The 20058-nt window shown below is 42.0% G+C and overlaps 1 protein-coding gene across 2 annotated transcripts; it reads right to left on the reverse strand.

Moving 5' to 3' along the window:
• Window positions 1-337: 337 nt before the first annotated feature.
• Window positions 338-17081, reverse strand: wbp1 (WW domain binding protein 1). Of its 2 annotated transcripts, none has more exons than XM_060048853.1 (4): window positions 16794-17081; window positions 15950-16052; window positions 14649-14816; window positions 338-4870 (listed from the first exon to the last, which is right to left on the reverse strand). In XM_060048853.1, the coding sequence occupies exons 1-4, from the start codon at window positions 16848-16850 to the stop codon at window positions 4377-4379; spliced, it is 822 nt and encodes a 273-aa protein (XP_059904836.1). In that variant the 5' UTR covers window positions 16851-17081; the 3' UTR covers window positions 338-4376. The 2 variants fall into 2 exon arrangements, with proteins under 2 accessions (XP_059904836.1, XP_059904835.1); XM_060048852.1 differs by having other exon boundaries at window positions 16788-17079.
• Between the last annotated feature and the right edge of the window lie 2977 nt (window positions 17082-20058).

Genomic DNA, 20058 nt, shown 5'->3' on the forward strand with positions numbered 1-20058 from the left:
AATGCTACGTATCCAGTGTTCATGGAAACGTACACCGTCAACGTTTTTTCTTGGCGACTGGGTTGGTAGTGTGCAGGAGGTGTGTTGCACAATTGCAGCTACAATGCAAAGCATAGCTTTTTTTTGGTTACATGTGTTTAAGGTGTAATAACACCAATTTCAAGCTGTGTTACTTTGGTCGAAGCATGTGTCTATAAGTGTTCATGCAATTGGCAAAAACTGTAATAATTTATAAAAGGGTTAGGGTTGGTTATTAACACTAAGCCGGTTTTGATGAGGATTCTTTCTTACCAAAAATGAACGTCAAATAAATAAATACAAATCCAGAGGCTGTGAGTTGAGCGCCAATATTTATGTTTTATTAAAAAAATAAAATACAAATGAGGACCCAAGAGTATATAAGCCTTTGACTAAAACAAAGCAATCTATATACCATACACTTTGAATGCTTATAATTGTTGCCTAACATTTAATTATTCTATTTTTATTATTTTTATATTTCTGCTTGATTTTGGTGTGCGAAAAAAAAATCCAAATATGAATAGTCTGCATCAACATTGGATACTTTTTTTTTGTTTTGGCAGAAGAAAAAATCTTACACAAATAAACACACACCAAAATGGCAGACATCAGTTTTACAACATTTGCTGTGTTTCGGTAAAGAGAAAGTATAGTTTACATGTTGGTTGACATTCTATTGTGGAAGGGGACGTTGTTCAATGCCTACAAAAGACCAGGGGCCAGGTTTAGCCACCACTATACCACGGCCCAGGACTTATGAGTGACATAAGAAAACAGACCAGCCCAAAGTAGTAACATTCCTAACCAAAAAATAAAGACAACCATTTCCTTTATTACATGTCTGTTAATTGTTTATATATTTCAACTTGTAAATGAATGGTGTTTTGTTTAAGAGGCAAACACGCTCTCTCGCCTGCTAAGCTGCAAACACACTTTTCCACAGGCAGCAGAACAGCATACCCTTTTTTTATTTGATCCGGAGAAACCAAATTAACTCAATCGTTTCTGATGTTCTCACCCGTGATTCATCCAACACCTTCACAACTCAAAAGCCTGTCTTTTTTTTTTTTTTCGTTCTTCTTTTGCATATTTTTCTTGAAAAAAGTTAATTTTGAAGTATAGTACAGTAGGGGAGACAGAGGATTGCTGGACATATTGCTTGTATATTACTATCTATGTATTGTAAATACATGACAAATACGATGGGGGAAAGAGATTGCAACAACAAATAGAAGGGGTTTATGTATTTTTGCATAGCCTTTTTTTTAAGTACAGTACAGTACAGAGGTATGTGATGCACGGGTGAAGATGAAAGGGTTACAGTGGTTGGGGGGAATGTTTGTGCCCAGACTAACAATGCGATCATAATGGGGTTTGGAATAATCTGAAAGCTCGTCTAGGACTTAAACCCTGAGAGTCGGACACACAAAACCGTTAACCTCATGATAAAGTTCATCAATGGATATTAGAACAGTGACTGGGGGGGGGGGGGGGGGGGCGCTAAACTGGTGTAAAATAAAAGATGATCGGGGCTCGAGTATGTATGTATGTATGTGAGAGAGAGAGAGAGGGGGGGGGGGGGGTTGGTCTCTGGAGCCTAGGTGGACACATCACACACCTCTGTGAACATTGACGAAAGACGAAACTCAATAACTCTCAACGCAGAAGGCAGATGTAGCTTGTTAATTGAATATACATTGTTGTATACAATCGCTTATTGTTGAATATAAACCATCACCGTGCTGGGAGGAACTCTTTATCCCCCACAACCTGAACACAGGAACCATGCGGGAGCATCCAACCCTTCTTAAGGGATGAGGAGGTGTGTGAATAACTTACCATATAGCCCTTCATCTAGGTAAACTGTGAGAAGCCTTTTTTCGGCAATTTTAAAAGTATAGCCCCCCCATTTGGTACCCCCGGAACACCTTTAAGCAATCATACAAACCAAACCTAAATTTATGAAAAAAGTTTCCAAAACAAAATTTAAATCATCGGTTTTGGATCCCAGGCCGATCTCAATACAGTCGTTATAAAATATCAAAACATCCCTAGGTCGCCCCATCTCATCGAAAGCATTGTCTTTTCTACACTTTATTTGACCAAACTAAAGCCCACCACCTCATACATGAATGTCCATATCTAGTGGTTCAGTTATAGTGGGTTGAGAACAGCCTAAAAGCCACTTCCTGTATCCAACAGGAAGACAGGAAGTGCTCTACAATAAACATGCTCTGCATGCCACACAAACAAACAAACATGACTTGTTTCTTGCCCGAAATACAACAACAAACACCAAGCCACCAATTACTCATCACAGAACTGATCAAAACCATAATTTAAATCAACAAATTAATAAGGCATTCCGACATAGGTAGCACAAGTATTCTTTTCCAGTCCAAAATAAAAACCTAATCTACTGTGCAACCTTATGACAAGAAAACGGTTGCCTAATTACATAGCAAGGCAGCTTAAGGTGTATACATAGGAAATGTATGAAAAGTTTATTTTACAAGTTTATGCGGCCACCGATTAAATGTAATCCACACTAAAATACAAGCGTATCACTTCATCAAGTGTGGATGTCAGACAGAAGGAGACTACTCTGTGTTTGGGAGGACATCATCGTGCTGGGGCTGCGGTGCTTACTCAATACAAAAGCTAGACATAGATGTAGTTCTTTTCTGTGAGTATTTGTGTCGCTTTCAGCCCAATAGAAGACGCCTACTGTCTGACCTCGTCATGGGTTAAAAAACAGGAAATGGGTCCACCGTCATCTTGTTTGATGAAACCCAGTGACCCAGAGAAAGAGTTAAAGGTGTTTTTTGGGAGTTGGGGTGCTTCTTTACAATTCTTCTGTGAAATCACCAAATTCCACCACCATGCTTCTAATGACGATGCGAGCAGCATGCAGTTACTATGTGCAGCTTAACTAACACTAGCTGACGCTACCATGTAGCATGGACATTTCCTCTGTCAGCCCGACCACTACTGAACAGAGTATACCACGGGAACCCTATGACGCGTCCTTATCTAGGCTGCAGCAGTCATCCACTGCTGGTGACCGCTACCCCGCAGGGATAGCTAACTCTAGCTCACTAGGTGCTCACTGCATAAGTACACACAGTTTCAAAAATATGGAAATATAGGACGCATGGATCTTAAACCTCGGTCGGAATTCAAGTGTTTTGTGTGTGTGTTTGTGTGTAACATTGAGGGAAAAGCGTTTGATCACGGTCACGTGTATTCAAACCTGACATCAGTTTCCCAACTCTAGAGAACCAAGCAGACACCCTAGCACTGTTCCTGTTGAATCAGAGCGCTGTCGGAGGGTTGAAGCCCATCTCCCGCTGCAGACACATCACTTTACATCGCACACACAACCGCAAGCAGGATCCTTATGGATGAACTTTGCAGCCCAACACAGCTCAGGAAGCCCTCTCATTGGGTGAGGGCTGCGCCTGTAGTTGATCCCGCTGTGATTTAAAGCAACAACAGTAACAACCACCAAAAAGACCACACACACCCTAAGATAACAAGTCCCATTAAAACCAATTGTTCAAATCCAATCGCTGTCAGATGAAGGGCCAACCACATGACTGAATCGGGTGTGAAGAGAATTAAACAGTTTGATATGACGGGTAAAAGGAACCAAAAGGGTTCCCATCAAAGACAGTATGATATAGAAACTAGAATCACAAGCAGAAAAGTCAAAGTCCAAACTCCTCTCCAAGCTCTCTCCTTTTGCTCTCGTCTGTCAAGCCACTCTAGACTCCATATCCAACCGGTCCGGCAAAGACATTCATGTTAAGATCCAAGATGGCGGGAATGCTCTAATGCTATGACCTCAGACATCAGCACACAGCTGATGTTATCACAGGGTCCACTCTTTGGTCTGGGGGGAGAATGTTATCAGAAGTCCTCCTGAACCCCCGCCGGGCCTCACTTGGGACTGATGCAATGAATCAGCCAATACCAGAGGGAGAGGAAAACCAGACAGGAGAGAAGGGAGGGAGGAGTTTAAGCCTAACACTACAGCTTTTGGTTACAATCAATCACTGAAATCACCCCCCATGTTTTATCTGGGGGCACAGATTTTCCTTTTCTTCTGAAAAGGAGGCATCACTCCTAATCTGGAAATACTTCATCCGTACAGTCATCCGTACATTTAGTTTTTTTCCCAATCATCTTTCTTTAAATTCCCATCTTCACGACCCTGACCGACGGTTGCCACGACGACTGCCAACGTTAGCTCGTGTTGTTGGAGCCTCTGTGAAGCAAGAAGACAGGCAGAGACATTATTTGAAACAAGACTCGGCAGCGGCAGTGGCCCAGGGCGGTCGGGTGCCCTAATCCTAGACCATATGGTCCCCCGGGCCGGCACCCGCGGTCTGGGGTCCCGGCCGGCTGGGATCCTGGTGTCTCAGGGCTCGCTTCTGGTGGTGCAGAGGCCCGGAGCAGCAGTCCCCCCCCGCGCTCCGGCACAGCCGCATCTCAGCGGCCCCCTGTGGCTCCTCCTCCTCCTCCTCTTCCTCATCCAGCTGGCACACACACACCTCGATCCCAGAGTCGCCCGTCACATGGCGCCGGCGGGTTGTCAGCTCTTCCTCCTCTTCCTCCGCCCGCCCCGACGGCGGATGTGACGGGCTGGAGGCTGCTGGTGCTGGTGGTGCTGGTGAGGCGGACCCAGCGGCCTGGGAAAGGGGCAGCACCAGGGCGGTGGCGGCTGCCGCAGGCTGACTGGCTGGCAGGGGGAGGGGGGGCGGGGCCTCGGAGTAGGGTGGAGGAGGAGTCGGGGGATGGCCCACAACCTCCTCATAGTCGGGGAGCTTACAGTCGTTCCAAAACCCTGTCAGAGCACATGGGACCAAATCAGAACTGGACCAGCATGTCAATGATAATATCCTGAGTTGAATTTAGGATATTTTAATTTAAAACACTCTGGTTATAAGTGTCCACCAAATGGCATATACTGTTTTTGTTAGATTGCGAGTTATAGCGCCTCCTGTCATCAAAGTGGTACTATAATTATTGGGACCTGCTTAAACACGCTCCAGAGAACACATCACACCTGTCCTCCGTGAACTCCATTGGCTTCCAATTAAACACAGAATCAACTACAAAATCGTACTCATCACCTACAAGGCCCTCACCAGCCTAGCCCCCCCCTACCTTGCCGACCTCCTCCATCAACACGCCCCCTCCCGATTCCTCAGGTCCAATTCTGCCAACCTGCTACAAGTTCCACGGACTGAGCGACGGACTTGGGGTGATCGGGCCTTCTCAGTTGCTGCCCCCACCCTTTGGAATTCACTCCCCTCCCACATCAAAGTCTCTCCAACCCTCTCTTCTTTCAAATCTGCCCTCAAAACATACCTTTTCACACTAGCCTTCCCCACCTAACTCCCACCTTATTCTTCATGTTTAACCTCTGTTTTTCTTTTATTCCTAGTCTGTCTTACATAGTTTTGATAGGGCAATATGTAAAGCGTCTTAGAGTACCATATTAAGCGCTATATAAATTTCATTTATTATTATTATTATTATTATTATTATTATTATTATAAGGTCGGGCATTAGTATCTGGAGCAGTAGGAGTATTTGGACCCAATTGTGGGTCACTTGGGCTTATGGGTCGGTCTTTATGGTCAGAGCGGTACTAAGCTTTTTGGGGACCTCATTACTTCCGGTGTACAAAAGCCTGTTTAGGATTTCCCAGGTGTTCAGGTTTGTTTGATTTGAGCTTTTCTGCCCTTTTCCCTTTCAGAAGTATTTAAATCATAGGAATGGCAAACTGTGCAACTCTTTGCACTGGGCTTGGTTTTTATACCTGCAACATTGTAGAAGGTGATAATTAAAAAAAAAGAGGTGGAATAATAATAATAAGACGCATGATTACAATAGTGTGGCTTGCTTTAAAACCACACAAATTTAAAATAAAATGAGCTGCTGGTGATGTAGAAAGTATGACATTGTCTAGCCTACAGTGCTGTGGCTCCGAAATGCAATTTGCCAAATTCGACAAGTCTTGCTCGGTTTTAATACTTATGGCCTATAGAATAATGAATAGAGAGGACATAAGCGCCATTCATTGAAAATCTCAACGAGCAGGACCTACTTGTGCACTATTTTTTAATGTTACGTCAGCGATAGTAGGTTTAATCTTGATTATATATTGTCTGTGTGCGTTACACCCACACCGGAGTGCCACTGGCCAAGCTATATTTTGCCTGTGTTTAGTCTTGTAAGGAATTTTCCTTACGAGGCTTTTGTCGAGATAAAAAGTTTCCTGAAAAATAAAGAATACGTTGGCATTTTTGCACTTGTAAATATTTAATGTAGTCTATTCATTATTGCATGTGAGTGGCTTGAATAAAAAAGATAAACATTCGGAGTATGCACATTCTTCTAGAGGTCTCCGTGCGTAGCTCCGCCTGCTCCCATTTACCGAGGTCCTTGACGAAGGGGGAATATACCCCCACCACTTTACACAGGCAAGACAGTGAAGTTGAAACATCTGCCTAGAAGCGAATTTCACACTTGGCAATCTAAAAATGCCTACAGATATAGTAATAAATCATCGCAATTCTTCATGCGATACGAGAAACGATACACTGGCGCAAAATATTGATTATTTATATTAAAAGTTGTTGTTTTTAAAGCATTTATAGGCTTTATTCATTAAGAGTTAGACAGAAATGTATTGGAGAGAGAGAGAGGGAAAGGATCACGGGCAGGAATCAAACCCGGGTCACTGCGGTAAGGACCGAGCATTAATAATACGCGCTGTACCCGGTTAGTCACTGGGGCGGCCCTAATAACGATAGTTTAAATAATAAAATAAGGCACTCTCAACAGATTTCCCTGCTCCTAGAAGTAGTGCTCAACACATGAACGAAGGAAACTTGAACGGAAGTTAACTAACTAAAGACGAGGAATGGAACTGAAAAACAATTATTGACCATGAATAAAGACAGAAATCCAGCACTTTACCTTTTCACAGTCATTTTGTATTCATAGTTAGACATAAATCGTGATGTATCGTTATGGGATCGTCTAACGCAGAATATATCACAGAATTATATATTATCGTATTGTGGGCCATGTATTGCACATCGTATCGAATTGTGAGGTACCCTGTGATTCCCACCTCTACTTTGTAATTCCCCTCGTTTAGAAATATTGAAGAAACGAATGCTCTATAGGGAGGTGTGCCGCTGCCCGACCGTCTCCTTGGCAGATAAACATTGCTTAACACAATGGACTCCTACCGTCTTAGTCCTAGTACCCCGCGTCAGATAGCTGTAATTCACCAATATCTGTTGAAAACCCAATATATTTCTACTAGTGCTGTCAGTTAAACGCGTTATTAACGACGTTAGCTCAAACCAATTTTAACGGCGTTAATTTTTTTATCGAACGATTAACGCAATTCTTTTATTTTTTTAAAAATAAATATATTTTTTTTTTCTTCCTTTGGCTCAAAACAAAGAAGCAGTAGCCTGACTGCTATGTTCAAGGCAGTATCTTTGTATGTTCATCGTTTAATTGCACTATAGGCTTTTTTTTTGTATCGTCCTGTTTTGATCAGTATATGCCAATGTTGTTATCAATAAAAAAGCATTTGCACAAGGCAAGCCGATGCACTTCTCCATGTTGATAAGAGCATTAAAATGAGAAAAATTAATGGGACAAAGAAATGAAGGGATATTTAGCATAGAAAAAATAATTGCGATTAATCGCGATTGCTCACGATTAATCCTGAGTTAACTATGACATTAATGCGATTAATCACGATTAAATATTGTAATCGCTTGACAGCACTAATTTCTACATAAACGACTGCATACTTCCAAACTTGAGATGTGTGTTTTGATATACCACCACCGCAGCAGTATGTTGCTATAAATATCGCTTTCAGATTTGATTGGGGATGGCCCGGCCTGGCGAGTTACTAGTTATAGCTGTTGATATAGTTGCACACATGTTTATAGCTTTATAGCTAGTTTTTTAATATATATATATATATATATATATATTAGTGGTGGGCCGTTATCGGCGTTAACGTCTGCGTTAACGCGAAACTTTCATCAGGCGATAAAAAAAATATCGCCGTTAATCTATTTTCAAAGTTGGGTTGGGAGCTGGGCACTTAGGCCCCGTCCACACGAAGCCGAAACGGGCGAAACCGTTACGGTTTCGATCTATCCGGTTTCGAAGTATCTCCGTAAAGACGAAGCCAAGCGAAACCGGATAGATCTGTAGAAACGCTGTAGTAAACATTCCAGGCCCATAAGGGGCGCTGCTTCTGGTACACAAATCCAGAAGAAGAAGAGGCGAGCATGCGCATAAAGGCTGCCCCCCGAACCACTAACAACACAAACAAACAGCTCTTCTACGATGGCGAACTAGATTCTCAATAAATAATGGCTTAGCAACCCAACAAGGGACATGATATGCTGCAGAACGATTACAAGCTTGTAGTCCGCCATCATCTTTTTTGTTGTGATTTCTGAGACTCCGCGGGCTTAAGAGCCATTGGCTAGGAGGTCGAGGGGTGGGGCGATGATGTCATGGTTTGCGGTTTCAGTCGGTTTCAGGCGTCCACACGAAACCAAAACGAAACCGGATAGATTTGAAACCACCTCCGAGGGTGGTTTCAGAAGTTTGCGGTTTCGGTCAGCGGATTCGCCGGCTTCGTGTGGACGGAAGGCCGAACCGTACAAGACCTTTGCGGTTTCGCCATGAAATCGGCTTCGTGTGGACGGGGCCTTAGGCTGGACGCTCCCCCACCAGTTTTCGTCAGGAATCATTTTGTACCCACCACTTAAAACAAAACTCGAGTTTAATTATTGTAACGTGAGGGTTCGATATGTGGTGGTGGATCACTCTTTATGAGAATAAACAGCAGGGAGACGGTCGGATGACTTTCTCAAGCGGTACTTTACTTTACTTTTCAACTCACAACAACCACAACACTTCCTTGTTCGGACCCATCACGGGACTGAACTAACCAATCAGAAGCTAGAATTTAGACTGAGGTAAACGTGAGGGAATCAGAGAGGCAGATTCAACAGAATATCCTGACTGTGTTAATGTGAACATGTAAATATGTAAGTAAAAATTGTGTAACATAAATATGTAAATGATTAACTGACTAAACATTGTAAATACATTTCTAGCAAATTAACTCCTATATAAATTATATTAATTTATTCTACAACTTTCAAATATTTAACTTCTAAACCTTACGTTATTATGGATTATTACTCGGCTCTTCTCAATGCTGTAGACTGCTCCATTCACTTGCATGGGCCTTCCCAACGTACAGCTGTCAATTATTTTTGTTTATGCTCCGTTCACTTACATGGGCACTTCACAACTTCCGGCGCTGAATTATATTTGCTAATTCACCATTGCCAAGTATAATTGACCGCTGTCAAGGTAAACAAACAGATTTTTTGCCGCTTGCCATTTTAATCTAGATTAATCTAGATTAATTTTGGAATTAATCTAGATTAAAAAAAAAAATCTATGCCCACCACTAATATATATATATAGTTCTATATATTTTAACAAAGTGTGTCAGGCCTGGCCGGGCCGGGCTCGGAAGGAACGTGCACGGGCTCGGGTCGGGCTTTCTGGGCCCGATCTAAGCTCTGATCTGACCCCCAAGCTTTACATGGACTTCCTCCCTCTAACAAGGCAAGCTTGAGGATCGTTACCCAGAGAGAGAGAGAGAGAGCATGGAAGCGTTGGTGCGACAACTGGCGGAGGCAAACATGGCTGGTGGGAGCGCTGACAGCCAGCCATGTCGGCAGGGTTACAGGCGCTGCAGCTTCCCGTCCTGGCCCCCAGCAGGTTTGTCTCGGCAAAGACGGAGACAACGCAGACAGAGAGGCGGCAAGAGACGGGGCCGCGGGAGTGGCGTATCTGACAACCTGCTGGCTCCACCCCCAAGCCTTACATGGACTTCCTCCCTGTAACGAGGCAAGCCTGAGGATCGTTATCCAGGCACAAAGCAAATGAAATGTATCAAATTTCTGTGTGGCGCGTGCCGTGCCGTGTGCAGGCACGCCAGAATTCAAAAAGTTAAGAGATGGCGGTTAAAGCAAAGCGCAGCGAAGAATTGAAATAGGAGATCATAAGGTGAAATGTAAAATATGCCAAGCGAAATCGAGCTACCAGAGTACTACAAGTACTATGCGGCAACATATGCTCCTGAAACACAACGGTGAGTTGAGTTCGGGAAAGCAGACCCGCAGCAACCAAGTGTGTCGGCTTTTTTCACCGCCGCAAGATGAGCTGTAATCCCGGCCGTGTAGAGAAGATCACAACGCTGAGTATTTCCATAGTCCATTTGCTGCCATTTTATTTGCAGCTTTAAATTATTTGCAATGGTTAGGCTACTTGTTTCGTTTTAGTTTTTTTTAAACCGTTACAGGCCTTGGTTTGACGTGATTTAAATTGTGAGACGCATATTTATTTTTGTACAGAAAATGTGTTTTGAACGTTTGCAAAAATAAATAATGAATACTCTGATAACTCTGACTGTTTTGATTGAGAATAAGCATTACATGTTTGGTTGGTAATATTGCCGTTCATCATTAGGCCTATTCCTGCTGCAGATGCGTTGCATTCTAAAAATAGATTCGACTAAACGAGTACTCGATTGATACTCGAGGAATTCCTTCGATCACTCGAGTTTGGAATTTACTACTCGTGCCCATCCCTAATACATATACATACTAGGGATGGGCGTGAGGAATCGATTTCTCGAGTACTCCTCGTTACAAATGAACTGGGTAGGTGGACAGGCAAACTCGAGTTTGCACTTTGCATATACACACACAGACAAGTTTTCTGAAGAAAATGTATCAATTTTCTGTGTTGCGCCACTGGCGCGTGCACGAAGCAAATTAAATGTATCAAATTTCTGTGTGGCGCGTGCCGTGTGCACAACGCCAGAATAAAAAGGTTAAGAGATGGCATTTAGAGCAAAGCGTAGCGAAGTATTGAAATACTTTACAGAAATAGGAGATGAAGGTGAATGAGGTGAAATGTAAAATATGCCAAGCTAAATTGAGCTACCAGAGTACTACAAGTACTATGCGGCAACATATGCTCCGTCCTGAAACACAACGGTGAGTTCAGGAAAGCAGACCCGCAGCAACCAAGTGTGTCGGCTATTTTCACCTCCGCAAGACACAGCTGTAATCCCGGCCGTGTATAGAAGATCACAACGCTGAGTATTTTTTTAGTTCATTAGCTGCCGTTTTATTTGCAGCTTTAAATTATTTGCAATGGTTAGGCTACTTGTTTCTTTTCTTTTTTTTAACCGTTACAGGCCTTTTTTCGACGTGATTTAAATTGTGAGACGCACATTTATTTTTGTAAGGAAAATTTGTTTTGAACGTTTGAAAAAATATATAATGAATACTCTGAAAACTCTGACTGTTTTGATTGAGAATGAGCATTACATGTTTGATTGGTAATATTGCTGTTCATCATCAGGACTATTCCTGCTGCAGATGCGTTGCATTCTAAAAAAAGATTTGTTTTAAACGAGTACTCGATTGATCCGAGAGGAATTCCTTCGATCACTCGAGTTTGGAATTTACTACTCGTGCCCATCCCTACATACATATATATATTAGGGATATAACGGTATACAAAACTCACGGTTCGGTACGTACCACGGTTTTGAAGTCACGGTACGGTACAGGACGGGACGGTTCATCGTTAAGGGTGAAATTAAAAAAACTGCTTGTTTGTCAAAAACGGAGAATGGCCGTAGATCAGCAGCAGTGAAAATATCCATTCAATATTTATATCCATTCAATTTTTTTTAACAATCCGTCTACGCCATGGACCTATTGGTCGACGCAACGGAGACGACAAGGGCTGTGATTGGTCCTCTAGCAAAATAATTTCCGGAATCACTTCTCCGGTTTGACTTTGCACCTTAATTACTTTGTACATTGTTTACTGCACCTTAAGGTCCAATAAAACACCAAATATGATTTGAAAAGCTTTGGAAGTTTATTTACAACACTGCTTACATGATTTGTAGTCAACATCTAAGATCGATCGGGCGGCGAATTGCGTTGCGTATCCGACATCCCGACAGAGAGCTTCTGAGGGGTCTCAGTAGTTACGGAGTCGGAGTAGTATACTTTGGCTAAACGGTCCGGGGGGTACTCCGACTTCAAGTTTTAAATTCTGCATCGCAAAACAAGCCTTTACATTCGCCATATTAACGCTATGTACACCACATTTACGCACCGCGGCCCACCTCTGTAACCGCACTGAAGTGCCTGTACCGTGATGGTTCGGTACAAATACGTGCATTGTTACACCCCTAATATATATGTATATATATATATATAGAGTGCTGCATGCAGCCCTCAACTATTGTTCTGCTTAGGTTTTATTCATTCTTTCTTTCTTTCTTTCTTTCTTTCTTATTCTTTACAAACTTTTGGACCTTACTCCTTCTACCAATTGGAGCCCATTCCAATTTTCCAATGTTCAGATTAGCTTGGAATCGCAGGATTCCATTCAAATTGAAGTGGAGGATGGCAAAGCCGCCCTCCACTTCAACTGCTTCAGACTTTGTAACTTGGTCCATTTCAACCATTAACCTTCTTTCAAACATTTTACAAATCAACACAATTGTATCTTCAATTAAATCAAAACAGACTTTCGATATAATTTAGACATTTTTCAGAATCAGTTTAATTTCATACCCGCTTTGCATATTTTCAGTTGTCTTCCATTGAGGCTAGAGAGTGTGACGTCACATGCTCTAGCTTGGGCTAGAGTGGATCACGTTATCGCCAAAAGCATGGCTATCACAAAGCCAACCATTGCGGACGACGCGGAGCACAACAATGGCAATATTGAACCTAGAGACACAATGCTCAGTTTAAACGGTCAAGGTATTTCTTGTTTAATTGGCGCTAAAATTATTGAGCAATTGGAAATATGATTGTTATATATCAGCCGTTCGTGTGCCGGGACCCCCGTTTATATGGCTAAAATAGATGCTAGGGGATTGCTACATATCTAGGTTTTCTCCTGGCTAAATGCTAAAAACAATGCTTGAAAACAATCTTTATAACATCCTGCTATCTACACAAACGATGTGTCAGATGAAAGCTGAAAGAATGAAAAGCTCCAAGGAGTCCAAAGATATAAGCCTCATCATTTTGTGAGCTTATTTTGATCAACTAGATATGAAAGAATATGGTGAATAACTTACTTTCCACGCACACACACTATCAGAACAGCTCAGCTATTCTACATTTTATCTCAAATGTATTCATACTTTATCACTTTATTTGTTTAGCTTTTCACTGTATTTGATTAAATGGTGTGCATGTTTACATTGTTTACTCCATTTAGACTGTTCAAATCCCTTCACTTGATTTAAGCCATTTTACATTTCTTTATGTCTTAAACTGGCGTTACTAAAATATATTTCAACCTCACTTTTCACTACAGCACTCACTGCATTTTCTGCGTGAAATGAGTTCCACATATAGTTCTATATACTGTATATATATATAGTTCTATATATTGTTCCATATAGTTCTATACATATAGTTCCATCTATACAGTTCTTGTGGTACTATATGTAGTTCTATATATAGTTCTATATATATAGAATATATGTATTGTTCAATATAGTTCTATATATATAGTTATATTTAAAGGGGACTTATTATACCACCAGGTGTGAGTGTGATTAGCCTTACAAGCCGTTTCGAAAATCTGCCTAATATGACATCACTAGTGGGTGTGTCCACCTAGATCTGTGCTGGATAGATCTATCTACCAGCCTACCCAGTGGACTGAAGTAAACATTGCTCATCTATCCAGCACAGATCTAGGTGGACACACCCACTAGTGATGTCATATTAGGCAGATTTTCGAAACGGCTTGTAAGGCTAATCACACTCACACCTGGTGGTATAATAAGTCCCCTTTAACTATATATATAAAACTTTCGTTTTGCCATAATAGTAACCGTTGTATAAAAGCAATAGATCACTTCAGTGAAGTGATCTATTGCTAACGGTTCCTATTATGGCAAAACGAAAGTCATAGACACACTACATTTAAAAAGAAACCAAGAAAGTCAAAGTAGCCATTTTATCAAAGAATACAAAAAAGTAGTCCCTCCTGGCTGTCTTCCAAATGCACGACGGTCGCTATGCAACACACTTTAGCGTCCCTCCGAGAGAAGGCTCGGCTAGAGCGGTTCGCCAGCAATTTATCCTATGGAGCAGTTCACTCGCCGTGTGCCTAAGCTTTCGTTAGACTCTCCATCGCCTTGCTCACTCCCGGAGTAACAAGATTTACACCCTCTCCATCATCCAACATATGTTTTGCTTTGTAACTGTTTCTACTTCCAGGCGCGGAGTGATATCCAAACTTTCACAAAATGATCGGGCATCATAGCATTATGTATACGCTCATTATACAACAGTTATGAACCAATCAGATCGCTGGATTTAGGCCCCCCGTTGTATAATTATATACATATAGTTCTATATATATTGTTCAATATGTAGTTCTATATATTGACATATAGTTCTATTATGTAGTTCTCTCTGACTCACTCAGGCTGGGGGGCGGCGGGGAGATGAAGGAGCTGGACGCCCCCTGATACGCCATGAGGCTGATCTCCCTCTGCCGCTGCTCCTGCTGCAGACGCATCTTCACCCTGCGGTGGCGGTACGCACAGCAGCAGCTCAGCATGATGATCAGAGTCCACACCAACCAGAACCCTGCGGGGAGGGAGGGAAGGAGGGAGGGAGAGGGAGAAAGAAGAGGGGGGAGAGAGAGAGGGAGAGACAGGTTTAAAGAGACAGGTTTAGATTGTGGATTACTTGTTGCATGTAAACATGTATACATGCATAATGTGCAGTGGGAAAAATAACCAAGTGTAAACAAGGTTTGGATGGGACTCATGGTTCAACAATTTTTCCTGTTTCTGTGCCAATACACCAAAATAAATTCCTTCAATCTGAAAGCTAACTTTGCCATAGAACTGATTCTCTAGCTTTGCTTAAGTACCACGTGTCTTTGAAAAAGATGGCAAGAGTAGCTGCCTAAATTGTTTGTATTAATTATTTTATATTGTCATCTTGGTTACCATCTATGTTCTGTTGACCCTCCGTCTCTTACGTAGCTGTAATACTCAAATATTCCTTTGGGGGAATCACTTTGGCCTTCTCTGATTTCAGATTACATAAGATTGTGAGTTAGTTTAGTTATCTGAAAATAGCGTCCAACTCAAAACATACCTTTACTATGCTATGCTGAGCAGGGACACTGCCAGGGATGCCACTAGGCAATCATCTTGCCCTAAATTGCTATGTTGATTTTCCAACCTTTCTAAGACATGTTGGCAAGAGGGTGTTTTTGGTTTTGTTTCGTTTTTAGCTTCTACAATTCTGCCTATACTGCATATACGTTTTCTGAAAATTGTTTTAGATGAAAGCATAAACATTTTTCAGAACTTCTATCAGACCCTTATCAGAATTTTTGAGATATTGATCTTAAGACCATCAATTACCAATTCAAGTCACACATTGCAGGTAATATGATATACATAAATAGATTTGAAAAGAATAAAGAGGTATGGGTTATGCAAATGTTTATTTTCCATAGTCAAATAAAAGAAAGCTTGAGAAGCTCGAACACTGATTCAAAGGTTCTCTAGATTATTTGAGTTGTGCACATCCCTCTGCTGCTATCACGATACAATTAAATTGTCTCATTATGCAGTTATAATTCATCCCTGACGTTCTTTCCAAATGGGAATTCCTTTTCCAGTGAATGGTGACCTCAGTTCAGACGTGCCTCAAAGAACATAGAGCGTGTCTGTGTAACTTAATATAACGTTTACATGACTTACACCACAGCTCGTAGTAGTAGGTGCAACACTTGGTTTCACCGCAACAGTAGCCCATCTCGCAGCGGTATTGCTCATTGTTTACACCAAAACAGAACTCCTTTCCCTACAAACACACACACACACACACACACACACACACACACACACACACACACACACACACACACACACACACACACACACACACACACACACACACACACACACACACACACTTGTAATAGTTAATATCATCAGAATACAAACAAATAAATTACTTGCTGATCACATCTTGCATCGCTGATCCAATGCAAGCCTTGGTTTGAATTCGTTTTTTGCTTACACATTGTATACATTACAATAGAATAGAACACAACAGATTCCAAACGATAGGACAGGAACATGTATGGTGGAGTTTATTGCTTGACTATGCACGAGGCCAAAATGTCAAAAATTGTGTTATAACTGAAAGATTACACGGTAAATACAAACCCAATTGAGTTATCATCCAAAAAAAGTAATGTTTCCATCATAAGGTTGGCCTTGTTCGGCTAAATAACCAACAAGTCAGAACGACACATTGCCGGTTATCAGTAGGAACAGCATCTCTGGTAGGTACTGACACGGTGAATCAAAAGTTAACATTGTGTGACAATGTATTGCATTTCGTCTTACAAAATATATATATGACGTTTTTACGGACGCCACTGTCGGGTCTTACGTCCCAATAAGTTTAGAAAGCGAACCTGGTTCCCTTTGAGGTGGAGACAAAACGCACAATAGAAGGCCTGTTTCCAGCTGCAAACCACGGCCCACAGTGAAAGCTCCTACCGCCCAATGAGAGCGAGCTCCGGCTTACCTGAACCAGACAGGCCCCGGCACACAGAAGAGCTACAAGGGATCCCAGTGCTTTCTGAGACATCTCTCTGGCTCTTCTGCCGCTGACACGACGGGAATCATACAGCAGTGGAAGGCAACTTGTGAAGAAAAACAAAGACAATGCTTCTTGTCACGCTGGAAGCGAGAAGCCGCCTTTAGATCCCGAACCGTTACGTACAAGACATGTTTTGCTCAAAGTCTTTGAGAGATTGTTTTGTGCTGCCTGAGATGAGCATAGTCGGTAACGGTAGCCCACTAGAGGGCGCTTTGGAGTACTCAACTGGCCTCTGGAACAATGAGGTTAATGCAGGTTAAAGTTAAAGTCATTCACAATCATAATAAAGAATGCATTAGCACAAGTGAGTATAGCTAACGAAACGATACAGGCCTAGAGGGGTGTATAAAATATTAGTGATCGAATTAATGTTCAACAAGTAATAGGCTATACGCTATGGCTTGGCCAATTGTCATTTATTTATTTAATACAATACATAAATAGCCAACGTATTTGAATGGTCCCAGTTAAGGTGACTGAACAACCTCCCCAACCTACGATCAACTGGGTTGCCTCAGTTCACGAATGAATGACGACTTTGTCATGTAATCACTCTGGTATCGATTTTATTATTGACAAAAAATATATATATATTGTGTGCCCGGATATATTTTTAATTTAAAAATATCCTGGCACATAATATAGGCCTATATCTATTTATTTATTTTTTACACACAATCACAAAATCCATGACAGCGAATGTAACCAAGGCATATAATATGCCTTGGTTACATTCGCTGTCATGGAGTTTGTGATTATGATTGTTGTCAGCGAAATGGGGAATTCAATGGTTGGTAATCAATTGTTTTGATGATGTAACCAACGTTTATGGGCCTACTGTGAATTTTGACTTTGGTGTCTTTAACATTGGGAGCCAACTTCTTATTATTTTTCTGATTACCTCCAGTGATTAAGTTAATTTGAATAACTAGGTTATGTAAGGGATAATGTGTAGAACGGTGGTCATTATCGGGAAAATAAGTTTCAGCCTTATTTTCGATAATGACCGGCGACGTTCATTAGCCCGCTTATTACACGGCTACTTCACTTGCCAAAAAAAAGAAAAACTTCACACGGTGTGTCTTTTTACAATTTATTTGTTACCAGCATTCGTAGTGTCAGCAGCGAAATAGTACGCCAAAGACGTTGACATCGCTTAGCAACCGAGTATGTTGGGATTGATAAATTACCGGACTGTGTTACGAAAGTGTTACGAAAGTGTTACGAAAGACAGCAAAAAATTGACTTTCCTTGACAGCAATCATTATATGCTTAGCAACTGTGAATTAATGATCAAATATAATTCACCGCCTGAAGGGTTGTGAAGGGCCTATGCAAGTGAACGGAGCGTTCCACGGCATTAAGAAGAGCCGTGTAATAAATAATCCAAGTATATTGTTGACCATTCCCTAAATGCATGAAACACAATGTAATGGAATGGAATTGCTCTGCATTACGGCCTAGCAACAATGTTTCTCTGGTCCTTGTGTAATGCTTGTGTGGCATTAACCAAAGCTTCCCTCACACACTACTTTAGCATTAGCCCAGCACGAGGCTAAGCTGGGATGACCCAAGTCCACCATTGGCTCTATATATGTAGGCCATGGCAGCATGCCTGGCTGCTAAATCTGTGCTCTGATGGGTGTGCTGTTATGTCCTAACTACTCCAATGAACACTCCCTCTCCAGATCAATCTGCTGACATCAATGCCCAGGCTTACCTGGTACCTGATGGGTTAGTTTAAGGCTAAAATGATAGGGCTTGTGTCTGGAGCTCAGGTACGTTGCTGTAACGACATGTGTCGGTGTGCTGACCTCAGAGATCCATTCTGGACACTTGTCTGGCCCACATTTGGTGGGCGACATTGAGTATGCTTGCGTCACGTATCAACCTGCTTTTCCTTCTACTGCGTTTCTTTCTAACCCTCTGTGTGTGTGTGTGTGTGTGTGTGTGTGTGTGTGTGTGTGTGTGTGTGTGTGTGTGTGTGTGTGTGTGTGTGTGTGCGTGCGTGCGTGCGTGCGTGCGTGCGTGCGTGCGTGCGTGCGTGCGTGCGTGCGTGCGTGCGTGCGTGTGTGTGTGCGTTACTGTTTTTTAACCACAACTGGCTGCCCTCAGGGCGTTTCTTTCTAACCCTGTGTGTGTGATTAAGTGTGTTGTGTGTGTTTGTATGTGTGTGTGTGTGTGGGTGTGTGTGTGTGTGTGTGTGTGTGTGTGTGGACGTGTGTTTGTTTGCAAGTACATATAATAATAAATAATAATAATAAATGAAATTTATATAGCCCTTAATATGGTACTCTAAGTCGCTTTACATATTGCCCTATCAAAACTATGTAAAACAGACTAGGAATAAAAGAAAAACAGAGGTTAAACATGAAGAATAAGGTGGGAGTTAGGTGGGGAAGGCTAGTGTGAAAAGGTATGTTTTGAGGGCAGATTTGAAAGAAGAGAGGGTTGGAGAGACTTTGATGTGGGAGGGGAGTGAATTCCAAAGGGTGGGGGCAGCAACTGAGAAGGCCCGATCACCCCAAGTCCGTCGCTCAGTCCGTGGAACTTGTAGCAGGTTGGTGTCATGTCAAGTTTGTTAATTCTGTTGAGCCAAGTTTAAATCACTCATGTCTTGTCATTTACTTTCTGTTTTATTTTGTAGTTCCCTTTTCCCTCTCGTTTCAGGCACTTGACTTTCTGAACTGTGATTGCCTCCCCGGTCTCTGATTCGTCTCACCTGTGTTCCCCTCCTTCATGTATAAATAGCCCTTGTTTTCCTTTGTCTAATGTCAGTTCGTCTTGCGTCCCCAGGGTATTGTCAAGCCTCAGGATTTGTTAGTTTTTGACACTTGCAGATACTACTGTATTTAATTGTGTTTTGTATCCTCCTAAGCGAGCATCTTTTGGTTATAGTTTTGTATCCTCCATGAGAGCATTTTTTGTTACCTTTTTCTAGTAAAGCGTTTTTGATTCAAACATACTGCCGTCTTTTGAGTTTTGCTTCTGAGTCCTTGTCCCTGAGTCAAGTCGTGACAGAACGAACTGACCAAAAATATGGACTCAGCAGACTAGGAAGTGGTGAAGCTAGCCATGCGAGTTCTCACCGAGCAACAGGGGAATTTCCAGTCCTCTGTCACCGAACAAGTAAACCTCCTGACAGATCAACTCAGTTTTCTCATTGGACACGTTAAGGCTGATCCCTCAGCTTCAC

The sequence above is a fragment of the Gadus macrocephalus genome, chromosome 4 (genome assembly GCF_031168955.1).
Source record: "Gadus macrocephalus chromosome 4, ASM3116895v1".
Lineage (NCBI taxonomy): Eukaryota > Metazoa > Chordata > Actinopteri > Gadiformes > Gadidae > Gadus > Gadus macrocephalus.

Bases quoted from the DNA above. Each gene is read 5' to 3' on its own strand.
- wbp1 (XM_060048852.1), bottom strand. From the start codon at position 16,850: ATGTCTCAGAAAGCACTGGGATCCCTTGTAGCTCTTCTGTGTGCCGGG. The intron at 16,053-16,787 runs GTAAGCCGGAGC...GTGTGTTTGTAG, and splicing joins CCGGGGCCTGTCTGGTTCAG to GGAAAGGAGTTCTGTTTTGG. The intron at 14,817-15,949 runs GTAAGTCATGTA...CCCTCCCCGCAG, and splicing joins CTACTACTACGAGCTGTGGT to GGTTCTGGTTGGTGTGGACT.